Source organism: Sphaeroforma arctica (assembly GCF_001186125.1).
Source record: "Sphaeroforma arctica JP610 unplaced genomic scaffold supercont1.1249, whole genome shotgun sequence".
Classification (NCBI taxonomy): domain Eukaryota; class Ichthyosporea; order Ichthyophonida; genus Sphaeroforma; species Sphaeroforma arctica.
This window is the reverse complement of record NW_014039309.1, coordinates 1-18,587: the sequence shown is the minus strand read 5'-3', so window position 1 is coordinate 18,587 and position 18,587 is coordinate 1. Positions and strand designations below refer to the sequence as shown.

General features: G+C 40.3%; 1 protein-coding gene across 1 annotated transcript; it reads left to right on the top strand.

Moving 5' to 3' along the window:
* The first annotated feature begins 1,122 nt into the window (after positions 1–1,122).
* SARC_10438 (hypothetical protein) lies at positions 1,123–16,414 on the top strand. Its single transcript, XM_014295520.1, has 19 exons — positions 1,123–2,021; positions 2,628–2,749; positions 3,727–3,816; positions 4,309–4,439; positions 5,886–5,926; positions 7,073–7,234; positions 8,127–8,276; positions 8,968–9,019; positions 9,503–9,584; positions 10,241–10,297; positions 10,895–10,973; positions 11,452–11,559; positions 12,319–12,367; positions 12,606–12,815; positions 13,270–13,319; positions 14,225–14,344; positions 14,699–14,764; positions 15,398–15,517; positions 15,862–16,414. The coding sequence occupies exons 1-19, from the start codon at positions 1,269–1,271 to the stop codon at positions 15,949–15,951; spliced, it is 2,532 nt and encodes an 843-aa protein (XP_014150995.1). The 5' UTR covers positions 1,123–1,268; the 3' UTR covers positions 15,952–16,414.
* The last annotated feature ends 2,173 nt before the right edge of the window (positions 16,415–18,587 follow it).

The following is an 18,587-nucleotide window of genomic DNA, read 5'->3' as shown; positions in this document are numbered from 1 at the left end:
ATACATATATATATATATATATATATATATATATATACATATATATATATGTATATATATAGATATATATATATATATATATATATAGATATATATATATATATATATATATGTTTATATAAACACACACACACACACACACACACACACACACACACACACACACACACACATATATATATATATATATATTATACGGGCGTGTTCGGGAACTGAAGTAAGTAGATATACCTGTTAGGTCCATAATTGACGTCCATGGTTATCTGATAACTTCAATATTATTGCCTGATGTCATAGACGTACTTAGTTCTGATTGCGAAGACAGTACGCCTTAACTAAGCGTTAGTGACAAAGTCGTTCAAGATTGAATGGATTCAAATCGCACATAGGAATGTGATCCACCACATTTTATGCCACACGCAGCATGACAAGCACTCGTCTCTATAATGTTGTTCTGTACTGTTTCGTAATGTGTCTTGACTTGACTATATACAGTGGTATGTCTCCTTCCACAAAGCGTGCATATAGTTGAAACTAAAAGCAGTACATAAATACATATTGAAATATTTACATACATATAAATATATAAATAAATAATGAGCGATTGAACTGGTTCATACGGATTGGTGGGGAACTGAAAGGATTGCCGCGCAAATAACGAACCTATTTTGTAATTGGTGCTTTAAAAGCCAAAAACCCAACCCAAACCGATGTACTCTTTCAGTCTACTGCCCAATGCCTGAAGCGCTATTGTGCAAAACGTATTGGCAATTGGAGCACAGACCAATTTTAAGCTATTTTACAGTCAATATAATCTAATTTTTCATAACATTATTAGCTGTCATTACTATATTACACAAATAATAATATATATATCGTATCCCATTGGATTACAAACAGATCTGAACAAGCGGGTACATATTCTACTGCACCATGAATGATAACACGTGTTGTGTGTGGCTATTTGCATATGTATTGTACAGACCAATGCAATATCATTAATATCTAGTTCTATTATTAGATTGACAGCACACCACATATGTCGTCGTGTCGCCGCTTTTTTTTGTGTGTGTGGGTTTTCGTATATACTGACTTGTGTTGAACAAACAAGGTGTAGTTGTGCTAAAAGCTTATTTGCTGCCACTATTTGCGTAAAGTGTGTTCTGTTTACGTAGAACGACTCAGGTGCTTAGGACGAGCACAGCCGCGTTAGCTCTCATTCAGACAGTAGCCCATTCACACAGTACACAAACACCCAACACAGCAAAATGGTCAGAACCAAGAAAACGGCGAGACGCAGAGCGGTAGTGAAAGAAGATGCACCCACCAGCGCAAAGGATGCAAATGCCGCAGATAATAGGGATGAAGTAGTAGCCACAGAGTCGAAGATAGCGTCGAATGGTGTATCACAAGTTGGTGTACAAGCCCCTACAGAAATTGATCCGAGCGATGCGGTTGAGGCCACTGGGGAGGGCCATGCTGCTGAAATGAACACAGCTACAGTAGATGGCGTCAACGAGAATCCTGTGAAGAAGAGGGGAAAGAAGTCTGCAGCTGACAAGCTTGTGGAGGGCAGCCAAGGTAACCAAGGTATCCATAGCAACACAACAGTGGAACAGCTGCTGGCAAACGCGCCCGAAGGAGCCGCGGTATCTGGTGAAACGGCCGTTAATGAACTGGTGAAGGGGAGTGAGGGTGAGGGTTTGGTAGGTAATAGTGCGAATAGCAAGTCACAGATCACCAAGGGGGCTAAGAAAACGGAGGAACCCAAAACCCAACCGAAGAATGTCAGCAAGAATACGATGGCTGCTGAGGCCCAGATTAAGATTCCCAAGAAGGCCAATGCTCATGCCAGCAAGGCTGAGAAAGCCAAGGCTCGGAAGGAGGCGGCTATTCAACGCAAGAATGGGGGTATAGATGGATCTGAACTCAAACTGCTACTGGATGAACACGACTACCAGGCAGTGTTGACTGCGTTGAAAGCTAAACACAATTGGGGAGCTATGGCTGTTGATGAATTTGTAAGTTGATTGTATGTTTTAGATTTGTTTATAGATAGAGTAGTTTATGCACACACACCTAAACAAAAGCACATACACACGTACACACACACACACACATATATATATATCTATTATACATGTATATATACATATATATTCATATATATATATATGTATATATATATATTTATATTATACATATACATGTATATATTCATGTTTATATTCATACAATACTTACTTTTACGTATATATTTGTATTTACTATATATATATATAGATATATATCTGTGTCTGTGTCTGTGTGAGCGAGAAATGAGTGTGTGTGTGTATGTACTGTTCACACCTGCATCTTCATAGTTCAGCATATATATGCATGTATATACATATAGTTTGCAACTGCCTACCGATTCCAGGGCTGTAGCGTGTTCTTCCATCTCCCGTTGTCTGAAGTACAACACCTAAACATGTTTATATAAAATCGTTTTGTTTTTTTAGTTTCGCAGTTGTGTGTCATCTTCAATGTCAGCTTTGATATATCATGCTACGAATAATAAGTCGGGTATAGATATAGTACTTCTCTGTTAACGCCTCAAGAACATCTCATACACTCTCCGTACGCAGGCGCGCTCATTGCCGTACAAACGGACTGTGACTGTGTACAACGCAGACGTGCACATTGGAGGCAAAACGTACCACGGTCACTTCTACTCAAATGCAGCTCAGGCACGTCGAGAGGCATGCAAGTATGTGGTACTGGGCATTCGGTGTACGGAGATATGTGTATATGTGAATGAGTGTACGGAGATATGTGTATGTGTGAATGAGTGTACGGAGATATGTGTATGTGTGAATGAGTGTACGTTTGTATACGTGTGAATGAGTGTACGTATGTATATGTGTGAATTAGTGTACGTATGTATATGTGTGAATGAGTGTACGTATGTATATGTGGGAATGAGTGTACGTATGTATACATGTGAATGATTGTATGTATGTGTATGTGTGAATGAGTGTACGTATGTATATGTGTACATGAGTGTACGTATGTATATGTGTGAATGAGTGTGCGTGTAAGTCCATTTGATGTATGGTGATATGTATATTTAAGAATGAGTGTGTATTTAAAAATGAGTGTGTATGAGGATGTGTAGATATTTGACTGAGTGTGTATAAAGACATTTGTATATGCGTACAACTGTTGTGACTGTGTGCAACGCAAACGTGCACGTGTAGGAAGGTATAATGTATACGTATACCTGTATTAGTTTTGTATATACCTTACTTGTATACGTGTCAGTATTCTGTATTTTATGCATGTACTATTAATGTCTGTATTAGTATTTTATGTGTTTTATTTGTATACGCGTTAGTTTAGGTATCTTTATAGGTATGTCTGTAATACCAATGTCTGTTATAGTCTTGTATATGTGTTACTGGTATGCGTGTACGTATTTCTGCCTGTATGTTTACCGTCTATAATAATAGTGCATATGCTTTAGTCAGAGGAACTATCATTCACTTCATCCTGAGTATAGTTTTATACGTCTACATGCACATCAGGCTTAATAATCTACCCAGTCAGTCTACAAGCTACGTCCCTGGGGATCAATATTCCCAGCATTCTATTTTTAGCACACGCCGGTCAACATTCCTAGCGTTCTATTTATAGCACACGCCGTTCAGTCTGTGTCTAATCTATCGCCCGTTCCTCTCTCTGCAGAGGGGTGTATCTGTTACTGCGGAGCTCAGTGATCGCCAGCGTTCCTAAAGAGCACAAGACGACTGAACTGACTATGGAGAGACCCATGGCGTAAGTTAAATAGCCCAAACATGTATAGGACAGGTTATAACACGCAGGTAGTAGTAGTAGCAGTAGCTTACATATAATATACATATACATACGTATATACTTACATATATATATATTTGTATACATATATATATATATATATATATATGTATATATGTATATGTAGATGTATATATATATATATATTTCTATATGTATGTATGTATTAATCAGCTGACTGTAGCAGCGTTTTGAGGTACGCTCTCACAATAATTCCTCACTCGTGGTCAAATGAAGCGCACACAAAAGTCATCCAAAATGGACTATACTTGACTATCTACGAAATGTATCTAGCTTCGTACATGTCATATTTATACATATATATATATATGTATGTATATGTATATATATATATATATGTATACATATACATATATGTATACATATATATATATGTATATATATATACATATAAATCTCATTTATATATCCGGACTTGGCACCCCACTGCAGCGCGTACACCACCTTCCCACCCGCTCTGACCCGAAGGGCAGTAGAAGCACCCGCTCTCACAGTCACATCATCGTCTGCCGCCAAGGCTGCGAAGCCCACAAAGCCCGGGGACCGGCCCGAGATCAGTATTGGTATATTTATATATGTATATGCAAGTATATATATGTATACATAATATATATATATATACATATATATATATATATACATATATATATATATCTATATGCGTGTGTATGGCCTTGAGTTAGGCTGTGATTATATGTGCTTGTATCAGACGCAAGATGTGTATCAATGGTACATTTGGCATATCTTGGTTTGGTGTAGTATTGAGCTGTCCTAAGCATCTAAAAGGTCATATCGTCAGTTACTTCGAATCCAATAATCTGTTCACGCACTCTTAGCTGTATCGTTTCCCCACTAAGGCTGCAACACCCTCGATGTCCGGGGAATAGGCCAAAGCCAATTGGGGTAGACGTGGAAAAATTGTGCCTATTCTCGACCAAAAACGTGTATTCCTAATCCTATTTCTGATGCGAAAACTTGGTTTATAAATGCCTACGCTCAACTACAAATGTGCCTGTATATCCTGTCGATTGGGCATGCGTCTGTATACGCCCTGTCTCAACAACAAGTACATACACATCCATACCCGTATTCTATACATACACATCCATACCCGTATTCTCTACATACACATCCATACCCGTATTCTCTACATACACATCCATACCCATATTCTCTACATACACATCCATACCCGTATTCTATACATACACATCCATACCCGTATTCTCTATATACACATTTATACCCGTATTCTATACATATACATTCATACCCGTATTCTATACATACACATCCATACGCGTATTCTCTACATACACATCCATACCCGTATTCTATACATACACATCCATACGCGTATTCTCTATATACACATTTATACCCGTATTCTATACATATACATTCATACCCGTATTCTATACATACACATCCATACGCGTATTCTCTACATACACATTTATACCCGTATTCTCTATATATACATTCATACCCGTATTCTATACATACACATCCATACCCGTATTCTCTACATACACATCCATACCCGTATTCTCTATATACACATCCATACCCGTATTCTATACATACACATCCATACCCGTATTCTCTACATACACATCCGTACCCGTATTCTCGTTCAGAGATATGTGTGCGTCTGTGCAGTTCCTACCTCGAACGGAGCGAGCAGGGACACCCACCACAAGACGTGCACAGCACACCACAGCTAAGCTCTACTTGCCGTTACTATTGTGCCTAAGCATTCAACCAGTGAACTCGGAGGCACAGGTCCTCCCTGTCATAGTCTCATGTGTGTACTCAACTGTAGGTGTGCGCTAGCTAGACGGGTGTTGTTAAATGAACTGACTGTCTTTATCATCCAAGGATTGCTAAGACAAGTGAGTGTACTGGCGTTGGCGTAGAAATGTTAAACCCTGGAAAAAAACCCTAACATCCTATATACGGCCCTTTTAACTCACCCTTCTCCTCGGATGTCCTCTCTCCCGTGGCAGATCACAAGCGATACATCATGCAGTTCTCCGACCGCTACAAGGTGTGTTTAACTCACTACAGCCACACTCATGTGTGTGTATGTGTAAGGATGTATGGTGAAAGTGTACCTGGGCTGTGTCTTCTTCACTACAGCCACACTCATGTGTGTATGTGTAAGGATGTATGGTGAAAGTGTACCTGGGCTGTGTCTTCTTCACTACAGCCACACTCATGTGTGTATGTGTAATGATGTATGGTGAAAGTGTACCTGGGCTGTGTGTTCCTCACTACAGTCACACTCATGTGTGTGAGTGCAAAGATGTATTGTGAAAGTGTGCCTATTTTCAAGGGCTGTAATGTTGTATATGTACAGTTATCTGGAAAGTTTGTCTGATTGATGAGATGGGCTCTGATTGTCTGATTGTTCTTCTCGGGGAAGTGCTGAGGAAGTGTCCCGCTTTTACTTCCCAAAACATAGGCATATCTCTATATCTGTATCTATAACTAAATATATATATATGTGTGTGTGTATGTGTGTATGTGTGCAAATATATATACATATATACACTCTCAGGCGACGCAAAGTGTACAACCTTGAGCAGATTTCATTAGATAATTTTAATACAAGACCATCTTTAAAGCGTCTAAACCCATTCCATTCGTATTGCAATGTCTTGTGATATGGATCGTGCATGTACATCTCTTTGTAGCGCGGTTTCACTGTAGTAGTCCATGTCAGCTCTATGGTCTCTGGTATTAGTCTCATTGCATGACAGGTGTTCATTACAGGTGTTACTGCTGCAGTCTGTGTGTATCTCTGGTATTGGGCTTCCTGTATATCTCTTTGTGTATAGAACCACCGACTGAAGCTGTTTGTTGAGCCATTCACAGTCTCTTAAAATAAGTTTCTATGCTTAGACATGCATTGCTTAATCATGGCGACAAGCATATGACTACTGACAGGATCAATCAGGTAGCTATCGTACATGAGAGGGTTATATATCTATATATATATATATGTATCTATATATATATACTACTCTCTCATTTAAGATAGCTATATACTCTTCCATGGATTATATGTTCATTAGAAATAGAGTTTTATTATATTGTATCTCCATGCGTTTTACACAGTCTGATAGCTTAATAAATAAGATCTGCCATGTACATCTATTCACACCTCTTGACATCCATTCAAACTCCCCAGATTAAACCTATTACTATGGAAGTAGTTGTTTTGACCGAAGCCAAAGGCGGGAACGAGTTTCAAGGCAAGATCGAACTTCCCGGATGGTTCAACATCACTGGTCCTGTTTGTGCTAGTAAGAAGGCCGCGGCAACAGCTGTCAACGTAATCGCTGCTGAAACGGTATGTCTCTATTGTTGTATCTAGCACTAGCTATTCATCCGTGGCTGTGGTTGTTAGGTGCTATATTCTGTGTGTTATATCCACTGGGCTGCCTGTGAGTATAGTGGGTGTGGTAGTATGTATGTATTGTTGTATCATTCATCCCGTGGCTGTGGCTGTTATATGCTATATCCTGTGTGTTATATCCGCTGGGCTGTCTGTTAGTATAGTGGGTGTGGTAGAATGTATCTATTGTTGTATCCGGCACTAAGTCTTATACAATTGGTGACATGCTTTGTACCTAAACTTATGTCATGTACATAGCAACGGCTATGTCATATTTGTACCTGTACCTATGTCATATACATAGCAATGGCTATAGTGTCTGTCTACACTGTGAGAGTTTCGTGCGGGGGTGCGTCAATGCCTACTATCGATGCATACCGGTCACTTTCTACCATTGCGATGGCTTTAGCTTTCAAAAGACCGGAGCAGTTGTACTCATTGCCAAGCCTATTATGCCCGACAGTTGTACTTGTTCTTATTTCTATTCGTTTTTTATTTTATTTTATTTGTTCTTATTCTCACTGTAAATCTTCGTATTCTCGTGCCGACCCTGTACAGCTTCCAATGAGAGCACGGGTGGTAACTCTACGGACCATCCCTACTATATATGCATATGCATGTACATATACATACATGTACACGTACACGTGCATATGCATGTACATATACCTGTGCATATACTTGTACGTATTCATATTAGTTTACTTGTACATGTACATGTACATGTACATGTACATACACATCCACGTATACGTATACGTACACATTCATATTTTCTGATTTCTGCTTATATATATATATATATATATATACATACACATATATATATGCCTTTGTATATCTCCAGCTGAGGGCTCGGGTGGTAGCCGAGGACCATCCCTACAAGGAGGTGGAAACTCCCATCGTTATCAACGGCCTACAAATACCCAGTAGCGCAGGCACTAAACGCACAAGAGAGGTGACAGACGACACGGGAGAGCCAGCCACGAAGAAGAAGGTGGGCTCATACCTCATAATATAATATGATGCAAATGTTCATGTTTTGTCGGGCTTGCTATTGGTTCATGTTTTGCATGGCTTCTTTATTAGCATGCTGCGCCCTCCGTGGAATTGAGGTTGTTGTATCCAGCTGTTGTTACTTGGCTTATATCCCCACAATAGTTTTGTATATATTTATATTTATATTTGTATATGTATATGGTGTATAGTCATAGCCGCGGGGGGGATTGAACTCTCGAGATATATTGGCCTCGTGTTCTGTGATGTTCAATGTATTGTGGGTGTGTTACGATGGTATGCATGCAGGCAACATGCTGATTGTGATGTGTGGGGGAAATGTGGTATCTGTGCCAGAGGGCGTCGATGCATCTGTCTGTGTATTCCGATTGTGATGTGTCCTTGATTGGTTGTTTATGTATTAGCCGCTGCTGTGTCGTATACAGTCATTGCTTTGTCGTATTTATCCGCTGCTGTGTCGTATTTATACACTGCTGTGTCGTAGACAGACACTGATTTGTGGTATACAGTCACTGCTTTGTCGTAGACAGACGCTTCTTTGTTGTATACAGTCTCTGCTTTGTCGTATTTAGCCACTGATTTGTCGTATATAGTCAATTGTTTTGCCGGCGCACACGATTAATCGCATCCTTACGCAATATGAACTCCCCTTCTCTGAATGTAATACACAGCGCATAATACTCCCATCTGAACGGGCTGCACCGTATACGGACGAGAATGGAGGTAAGCAATTTGTGTGTGTTTCTGCTGTTGTAGGTATTTATATATATATATATATATATAAAGGTGTGTGTGTGTGGGTATGTGTATGTGTGTATCTATGTATCTATATGGGCGTGACTGTCACTTGCGGGGTGATACATTCGCGTGTTATCTAGTAAGTATGCCTATCTCTAACTCATCTCAGGAACTTGCTTAGTGTGTGTGACTGTAAACCTCTTTCGCCATATTTACCGCACTTTCAATATTTTACAGCTGTTTATTTGGCGGTATTTCGGCTATTCCAGAGCTAAGAACACCTTGAGCATCTGTGCATATCCGCGAAGGCTTCAATGCCTTTACACAGTTTCTATCCTGAATTCCTTATAATGGGACAGATTGTAGTATCTGTGTAGGTATCCTTGGTAGTTGTATGCCTATTTACGTTGCATACGGAACTGGTACACCCGTTTAAGTGTACTCACGTGTTTGCCTATCCTCAAACAGTGTTGACAATGCCGCCTGTGGTTACAGTTAAGGCCGACAACTACAAAAGCGCTCTCGTGACTATAAGCGAAGGCATGAAATGGTATGAACTACAGTGGGATGTTTGTAGTCAGTTTGCTTTGCCGCCATATGCATATGTCGGCACAATGTAATTTGGTATCATGTGTCTATGCATAGATCTATATATATATATATATATGTGTGTTTGTGTTTGTGTGTGTGTGTGTGTGTGTTTATGTATATATATATATATATATATAGTATGAACACTATACCTACCTACTCTCTACAGGTAAAGTGAAAAAAGTAAGCCAGGTTCATACTGTCGATATCTCATTAAATAGAAAACGACTGCCTTGTCTCACTGACAGTATTATACGATCACCTTATACCTACCCACTCCCCGCAAGTAAACAAGGTACATAAACCAGGCTTTTATTGTCGATAAATTATTACATAGCAATCGACCATCTGATCTCTCCCACATTATCATTCGATCATTATACCTACTCACTCCCCGCAAGTAAATAGGGTACATAAACCAGGGTTTTTATTGTCGATAACCCATTTAATAACAATGGACCATCTGATCTCGCCCATACTATCATATGATCACTATACACATCCACTTCCCACAGGTGAATAAACAAAGTAAATACACCAGGGTTTTTTTGGGGGGGTAACCCATATTCTCACTGACCATATTCTACGTTCGGTTTACCTACCCATTCTTCACAGGGGCAAAGTAACGTATGCAGAGGAGGTGTCTGGATACCAGCACTCACCACTGTACCGGTATGTTGTACCCCTGCAGACCCTTTAGTGTGTCTGTGTTGGGCATAGTAGACTCTTTAGTGTGCCTGTGTTGTGCATAGTAGACCTGCCTATTACGTCATGTTGCTACCGTACTAGTATCATTTTCTAGACGCTTCTGTCGTAAGTCAGTGTTTCTACTGGTGTGTTGATAGTATCTCATAGGGTTATACTCATACCATACCATCCGCAATAGTCCCCACATGTACCTACCTTCAAGGAGTGTCTCAATGCTTGTTAGTCGCAGCGTAGTATTGTTAGATGGTCCGTTGGTCCAGTGTTTCTACTGGTGTGTTGATAGTATCTCATAATGTTATACTCATACCATACCATCTGCAATAGTCCCCACATGCACCTGCCTTCATGGAGTGTCTCAATGCTTGTTAGTCGCAGAGTTAGTGTTAGTTCGTCCGTTGATCCAGTGTTTCTAATGGTGTACTATGCTTTGCCCATAGACTGTCCAGTTTTTTTCGTCCCTTCCCTTCTACTACTACATGATATGATACCAACAATAAAAACCAAGTTTATTCACCTTGGTTTATTTTCTTCCTTCACGAACGTGCGCTCCCGATGTTTCAGTTCGATTGTCACCATCAAGGGATTGCAAACCAAATCGTATACAGGACCTTGGGTGCACCAGAAAAAGTTATCGCAAAGGGTAATTCACGCATGCCTAGATGTGTACGCTTGTATATAGGATACTTGGATATGTATGCATGTATGTGTGATGTACGAATATATATAGTGTATACCTTTATATCAATATAATATATATGTAGAATGTATATGTATAGGTATTGGGTATGTATCTATCTCTATTTGTATATGCATATGTTTAGGTATAGGTATAGGTATGTGTATATATCTATTTATATTTGTATATGTAGAATGTATATGTATAGGTATGTGGATGTTTCTATTTCTGTTCGTATTCGTATTTGTATTTGATTTGCCTTTGTATTTGTCTTTGACATTGTCTCTGTCTTTGCACCGATATGCGTATTTTCAGATTATTTATGCCCGTGACTGACACCAAATAAGCTACCAATCCAAATGTGGTCTCGAATACATAGTCCCAAAACTGAAAAAAAAAATCCTGATCTCAAAATATATTGCCAATTCCCAATTTTTCACAGGCAGCATCCAAGCGAGCGTTCGTAGAGATGGCAGTCAAACGCTTTAAGCCCCACACCAAAATCCCAGACAACCAGACAATTAAGGTCCGAGTGGTGACGGATAAAGGGGTAAGGAAGCGCAATATACACAGGTTGCGAGCCCTCTACAAGGCCCTTTTTTTTAACGTGTTTGGCCCGGGGTGGGTGTTGTCACTAAATCCACAAGTAAGACACTAGCTTCACAGTGTTTGAGCGTAGTGTGTCCTGTTTGGACTCGGTTTGGGTTTTAGGGGTTTGGGAGTGGCCAAGTTTCCAGCTTATTCGTAGGACTGAAGTAGTCAGTGATCGTGTATAGGGGATCGTTCACCCCCTTGCTTTGCCCTGCCTGGACTATCGCATACCAGCTCATACCATATCTTTCTAGTAGTAGCAGTGTGGAACGTGAATTAGTCTGTAAAATGTTCACCTTCAGTGTACAACAGATCTATTTTAGATTATCCTGAACTATTGCATACTAGCTCATACCACATCTTCTTAGTAGTAGCAGCGGGCAACTTGAAATATTCTGAACAACGTTAACCTTAAGATATGGACTATTTTAGTAGTCCTTTCCTTAAGTTTGGTGCCTGCCATCCCATATTATCACATCCTATGTACGACGAGAATGTGGACAATAAGCGAATCTGTTGTTGCGAGTAAGGAATTACTCTTACGCTTGCTTTACCCTGAACTATTGGATTTCGTCTCATAGTGTAAATTCCTAGTAGTCACCGTACGAAATGGACAATATTCTGGACAATGTCAACCTGTAGAGTATAAAAGGCCTATTTTAGTCGTCGGTTTCTAAATATCGGTACCTTCCATCCCGAATTATCACGGCGATTTTAGGTCGAGGAAGTGATCAATAAGAAATTCAGAAGCGAGCTGGATGTCAGTGGTATGCAATTGTATTTTTTCGGCTCCGAATTGGCTTTTTTTTTCCAATTGTCCCGCTTGCGGTGTAGTTAGTTTCGAATTGGCTTTTATATATCATTTCGCCGTGTATATATTCGTATTCTTTTATATGCTCAGTCCGCACGTGCTTTCCCCCGCCAATCCCCGGTGTTCTATTCCTAAAACTCCTAAACCCTAAACACCTAAACCCGGTGTTCTATTTATAAACCACTTCCCAACAGACAAGAAGAATATGAAGGCGCTGGGGGTGACTAAGAATACCAGGCCTGGGATAATCGAATCTGGCAAGAACACTGCCAAAACAAGGGGTCTGCCCAGAACAGGCGGTAACTCAAGCAGAGTGAAGAATGGTGCTGGACGGTCTGGTCAATACACCAACGGCGTGTACCAGTCGTTGCGATCGGGGCAAAAGGGATCCCCTTTGGTGGATGGTATGTAAAATCAGGACAGATTTTTGGGGTTTGGGTTTTGACAGCACGTCTCGATTAGACGATAGGAGGCTATGGATGATATTGTCAACGGAGTATGGATATGGTATCGTGGTTGAAGAAGGCACAGAGTACGCTAGCGTCCGTTCGAGAGTTGTTTGTGTATGGGTATATGTTCTGTGCACATCATAGTACTATGTATGGTAATTTAGAGTTTCAGGGTTTTACTAGATTCCTAAACTCTGAAACCCCAAACCCCTGCTTTGTATGGTAGTTGCTTTGTCTGTCCCATTTCCCATGCCAAACCCAAGGGAAGTCGGCAAATTAAATCCGTAACTTCGGGATAAGGATTGGCTCTTAGGGTTGGGCTAGTCGTGCCCTTGTTTGTCGAGTCTACTGTGTATTCTAGCATTGCTCAACGGACGAATGCATGTTTCATACTCCACTCTATCTCTAGGTAGCGGGCAAGCGCAAGCACAAGCACAGTGGTACGATTACAACAACCAGGTAAGCTGCGTGGTAATTTGAGTTGAGCCTGTAGTGGGAGACCATTTTAAGGTGTAGGATTTACCATTATGGAATACTCATATTATGTATATGTATTATGTATAGTGGCATACAGAATCATGGCAATCATGTATGCTGTATATTACATATGTATACATACATATATATGTATGTATGTCTGTATGTATATGTATATGTATATATATATATATTTATATATATATATGAATACACACACACACACACACACATATATATATATATATATATATATATATATATGTATATACACATATATATGTATATGTATATAGTATATGTATATATATATATATATATATATATATTTGTGTGCGTGTATGTATGTATGTATATATATATATATATATATATATATGTGTGTGTGTGTGTGCGAATATATATTCTCGTACATAGAAAGTTGAATCGCGTAGAATGTAATTCAGATCAGGACTAGGAAATGCCCTTCTGTTTGCCGAATGTTAATCATGCGATATAGTAAGTGTTCCTATATCCCAAATATCAGCTGGGTTACAGTATACGGAGACGCATAGGTACTCTGGGGGTTCTACGGTATGTCTCATTCTTCCTGTCACGTTTCATACATATCAGTACGCACAGGTATAGATAATAGACAGCGATACATAAATATGGATGTAGTACTGTATAGATGTATGTACCTATGTACATTGCTACACCGAGTCAAACAGGTGGTTCTCATACCTTTGTCTCTATCTCAGTTGGACCTTAAGCGTGAGACGATTCACCGAGTTGCGTGTGTATCGGATGCTCGAGAGATATAGGGGTAGTATGTGTTAGGCGGGGGCACTTGGTAGGTATGTACGTATAAAAATAAAACATATACGTTAACGTTTTTGAATGCTCAGGCAGCTTGGGGACAACCACAGATGGATATGAACAGCGTACCGCCTGGGGGTGCACCAATCAACGGCGTATCGCCGCAGCAAATGAATGGCATTTCGTTCACACAAGGCCATTCCGCTTACGTATGTGGTGATTATGTATGTTTGTATATTTATATATATATATATTTGTTTACCCACGTGCAAGGGCTCGTGTATTCCACTCGTATCCGAGTGCTGCGTCTACCGACAGCACTCTCTAAGCCTGCTTATATCTCTGATATCCTATACTAAATGAATTCATGCTCAGCTGTTTTCTTTGTCCCCGAGTGTACAGGTCATTAGTGGGTTCAGTATCACGTCTTTAGATGTAGATAACTCTCATACTAATCCACATATGCTGCGACAGTCAAAGGGAACTGGTACTGAAGCCGGGGCTAGGCACACATAGGCAATGAAGTCAACTAATCCTGCACCACTCCCAATGTCTTTTTTCAGATGAATGAGGGCTCTTATGCACCTAGATCGAACTCAGCCACTTATTACAACAACGATCCGTACCAGGTGCGTGTGGTTGTGTGTGTAGTGGTATTGTGTCTACTGACTATTCGATTTATAAGACTATTTTATTTATAGCAGGATTTGGCTTAGCTATAGAACTGTTAGTATGTGTGCACTTAGATCTGTATCGTTGCAGTGTATCAAGTGACTAGTAATAGCAGAATTTGGCTTAGCTATAGAACTGTTAGTATGTGTGCACTTAAATCTGTATCGTTGCATTGTATCAAGTGACTAGTAATAGCAGAATTTGGCTTAGTTATAGAACAGTTAGTATGTGTGCACTTGGATATCGGGGGAGAATGTCGGTGCGTTTGAATGTGTTATATTGTATTACCATACGCTGAGCCAGTGGTTGTGTGCACTTGAAATTCACTGCATGGTCCGTGAATTAGTACTACCAGTACGTACGGCTCAGCATGGTTACTCACTGTAACAGATTCGTATCTAAAAGCCAAACCTAATGACCAAACCTTACCGATATATCTTGGAAAGATTTGAATCAGGTCGGTGATATATTGGGTCATTGTGTTAACGGTTTGTAGCGACTTCTCACAGAGTGTGCTCAAGTGCGTGTTTTAGGGTTTAGGGTTTACCCTCTTCTCAACCGGCTTGTATATCAACCGATCTTCCCAGCAGGCGTACCAACAACCGCAACAGCAATCGCAGACCCCAAGCTACACCCAGCAAACAAGCTACTCGCAAAGCTATGGTGCACCGGGGATGTCGTCCACTAGCAGCACCAGTCAGGCAAACAAGGTAAGCTACCTTCACGGGTGGGGGTGTATGCACATCACATGCATGTGTAGTATACACACACGCATGCGTGTATCTAGACCAGGCTTATGTACACATGCAAATGCCCATACACTAAAAGAACATGAACTACCGTGTATAGCAAGGGCGAAGTTCGGCACTAGAGCAAGCATCACTTTTTTTGGGGGGGGGGAATGCTTGTTCCCTCTCGTCCAATTACTGACATTGGCACCAGCTGTCTTCTATCTAAAGTCGGTCGGAAACCCAAAACAACCCGAGTGTATATTGCGTGGTTGGTTGCTAACTACTATCATTTGCGTTTGTATATATATGGTATCGGCACTCAGGCGTCAACCGATACCGCTCAGTCGAACTATTCCCAGGCCCAGGGCTACTCGGATTACCCAGCTCCAGGCACAACGTCCCGTCGCTATTAAATAGAGGGCGTATCTGCTTATGTATTAAGGACCGGTCGAGTGTGCCTACCTATACCTACCTGCCTATGCCTGCCTACGATAGGCACACTGTGATATTAATTGATTAGACCGTGAGAGGGATGGATTGTCGCACTCCCGAGTGACCATGGCTCAATAAACTGTGACAGCTATTTGTCAAGAGCAGGAATGCAATAACCCACTCTGTGCGTTTTACTATATGTGAGATACTATAAGACCCAGGCGGCGTTCTGAGTGGACATTACAATACTGGGCCGCGTGACTCCTTTCTGGACCAGCTGTACTACCAAACACGTACAAATATACCACCCACTTAGACAGGGGTATTGTCCGAGCAATGGCCTTTCACTCTGACGCTTAAGGTTGTGGTCGTGCATAGTTTGAATCGTATATGATACATATCTGTATGTCGCTACAGATTTACCAAAATAAAAGATGAGTGACCAAATTTGTGTGGACAGGAAAAGATTTCGAACCATCTTAAAACTGGCTGGGGATTGATAAGTAATATGATTTCGGATTTTCTCTCTCGTACGAGGTCCTGTGGACCTTATTTGCGTTTAAGAAACGCTCTATAGCATTGTTCAATTTAGAGGGCTGTGTCTGTAGGTAAATACATACGTACAAAGTCAACCTCTACATTGGGCTCAGGTCAAACCTCGAATACGAATGGTAGTTCGTATTCAATTTAGAATACTATGACCTCTACATAGAGCTCAGGCCAAACCTTGTTACGTATGGTAGTTCAGCGAACGTAAACGTAGAAAAGTTGCTATTTAAACGTTGTATCGCACAATAGGGGAAGAAAGGAATAACCTATGTACTATGACCAACAATCGGACTGAATGAGGAAATAATCGTTAAAAATGTTGCACTCGCGTCAAACGTACAGGACCAACCCAAAGTCACCATGTATTGTAAACGTAAACAATTTTAGCGTAAAACGCGATGAGGTTAGGGTCATGCTCAAGGCCTGAGGGCTAAATAATGGATGGCCGGAGACCCTGAGCCCTGAGGCCTAACCTCATTACGTTTCCCGTTTAAACGTAATATTTTATTATAAAAAATAGCGTTTACGTTCAAAGTTATCCTAAATATAGTCCTATGGGTTTACAAATAGGTATATTTTTGAGGCGGCCTAACTATCACGAATTGTCCTATTTTTCACTTTGTGTCAGTTGTGAATAGTTTCAAATCGCCTTTTCATTTAAAAAGGTCAATTTCTCAGGTGCAAATTTGTATAATTTTATGGTCGATTTGCCCCCGATATACTTTAAAACGCTTAAAAAACAAAACTTTTGCGTTCACGCTTAAAGTATTTCGCATACCGGCAAAGCGTATTGAGCTTAGCCTGACGGTGTATTTTTTAAGGGAGGCTATAAATTGTATGTATTTATGTTGACTCTGAGGGGGATGGCTCAGCTGGGTCAAGCACTGAGCACTGAGCACTGTGAGCAGTCAAGCACTCAAGCCTCACGTAAAGGTTCAAACATACGTAGGAATCAAGTCATCCTCAGGGCTGTCCTTATGTTTGCCAAACATACCACTGGCTGTAAACAACACCAATAAAATTGCTTATAAACGACTTTTTAGTTCCCCTCGGACCCCTAATTCAAAATTTAAACGTATCTATAAATAGACACCACTTATAAACTGCTGAGTCATGGATTTTACGAAGTCGCCCACGTCCACGCTATTTAACGTCAATGAGCCTGAGTACGTATGTATGTCGTAGGGGATTATGGGACTATGGGCCCATATGAAAGGTGAACGTAAACGTGTATTTATTTATTGGGAACGTTTAAATGGCCTGAAGATTGAAGAAGTCTCTTCATATTTTTAACCACAAATTTTCTAAATAAATACATACAATTACGTACCTTGGCACGGTATGCGCCTACTTCACACTTCAGACTTGCTTTGTATTGAACATAACAACCCAACAGACTCGCTTCCGGAGAGCTTGGTATGGATTGTGCTGTGTTGATTTACCTCCTTATATTATCGTACTGCTGCCGTGACAATTGTGTAACAGTTTGATCGAGTCTACTGTCAAGCACATGTACCTGAGATGCATACCAGACGCCTTTAATACTGAATGGTTATACGAATGCGCACCTGGCAGTGACCCACTGTTTATACTAATTTAAAAGCGAGATGTTGCAATGCCGATTTTTTTTATCGTATGTCTTTCAACCTAAATACTTGCACACTTCGCAAACTCTGCACAATTGTCAAGTCGTGCTGGTCAGTGTTGTTTGCACATACATAAATACTTGACCTACATACACAAATACATCAATACTCAAACCCTTGGGTCTATATAGCATGCACATACTTGATACTTAATACTTGGGTCTATATAGCGTGCACATACTTGATAATTTATACTTGGGTCTATATAGCGTGCACATACTTGATACTTAATACTTGGGTCTATATAGCGTGCACATACTTGATACTTAATACTTGGGTCTATATAGCGTGCACATACTGGATACTTAATACTTGGGTCTATATAGCGTGCACATACTTGATACTTAAATCCTTGGGTCTATATAGCGTGCACATACTTGATACTTAATACTTGGTTCTATATAGCGTGCACATACTTGATA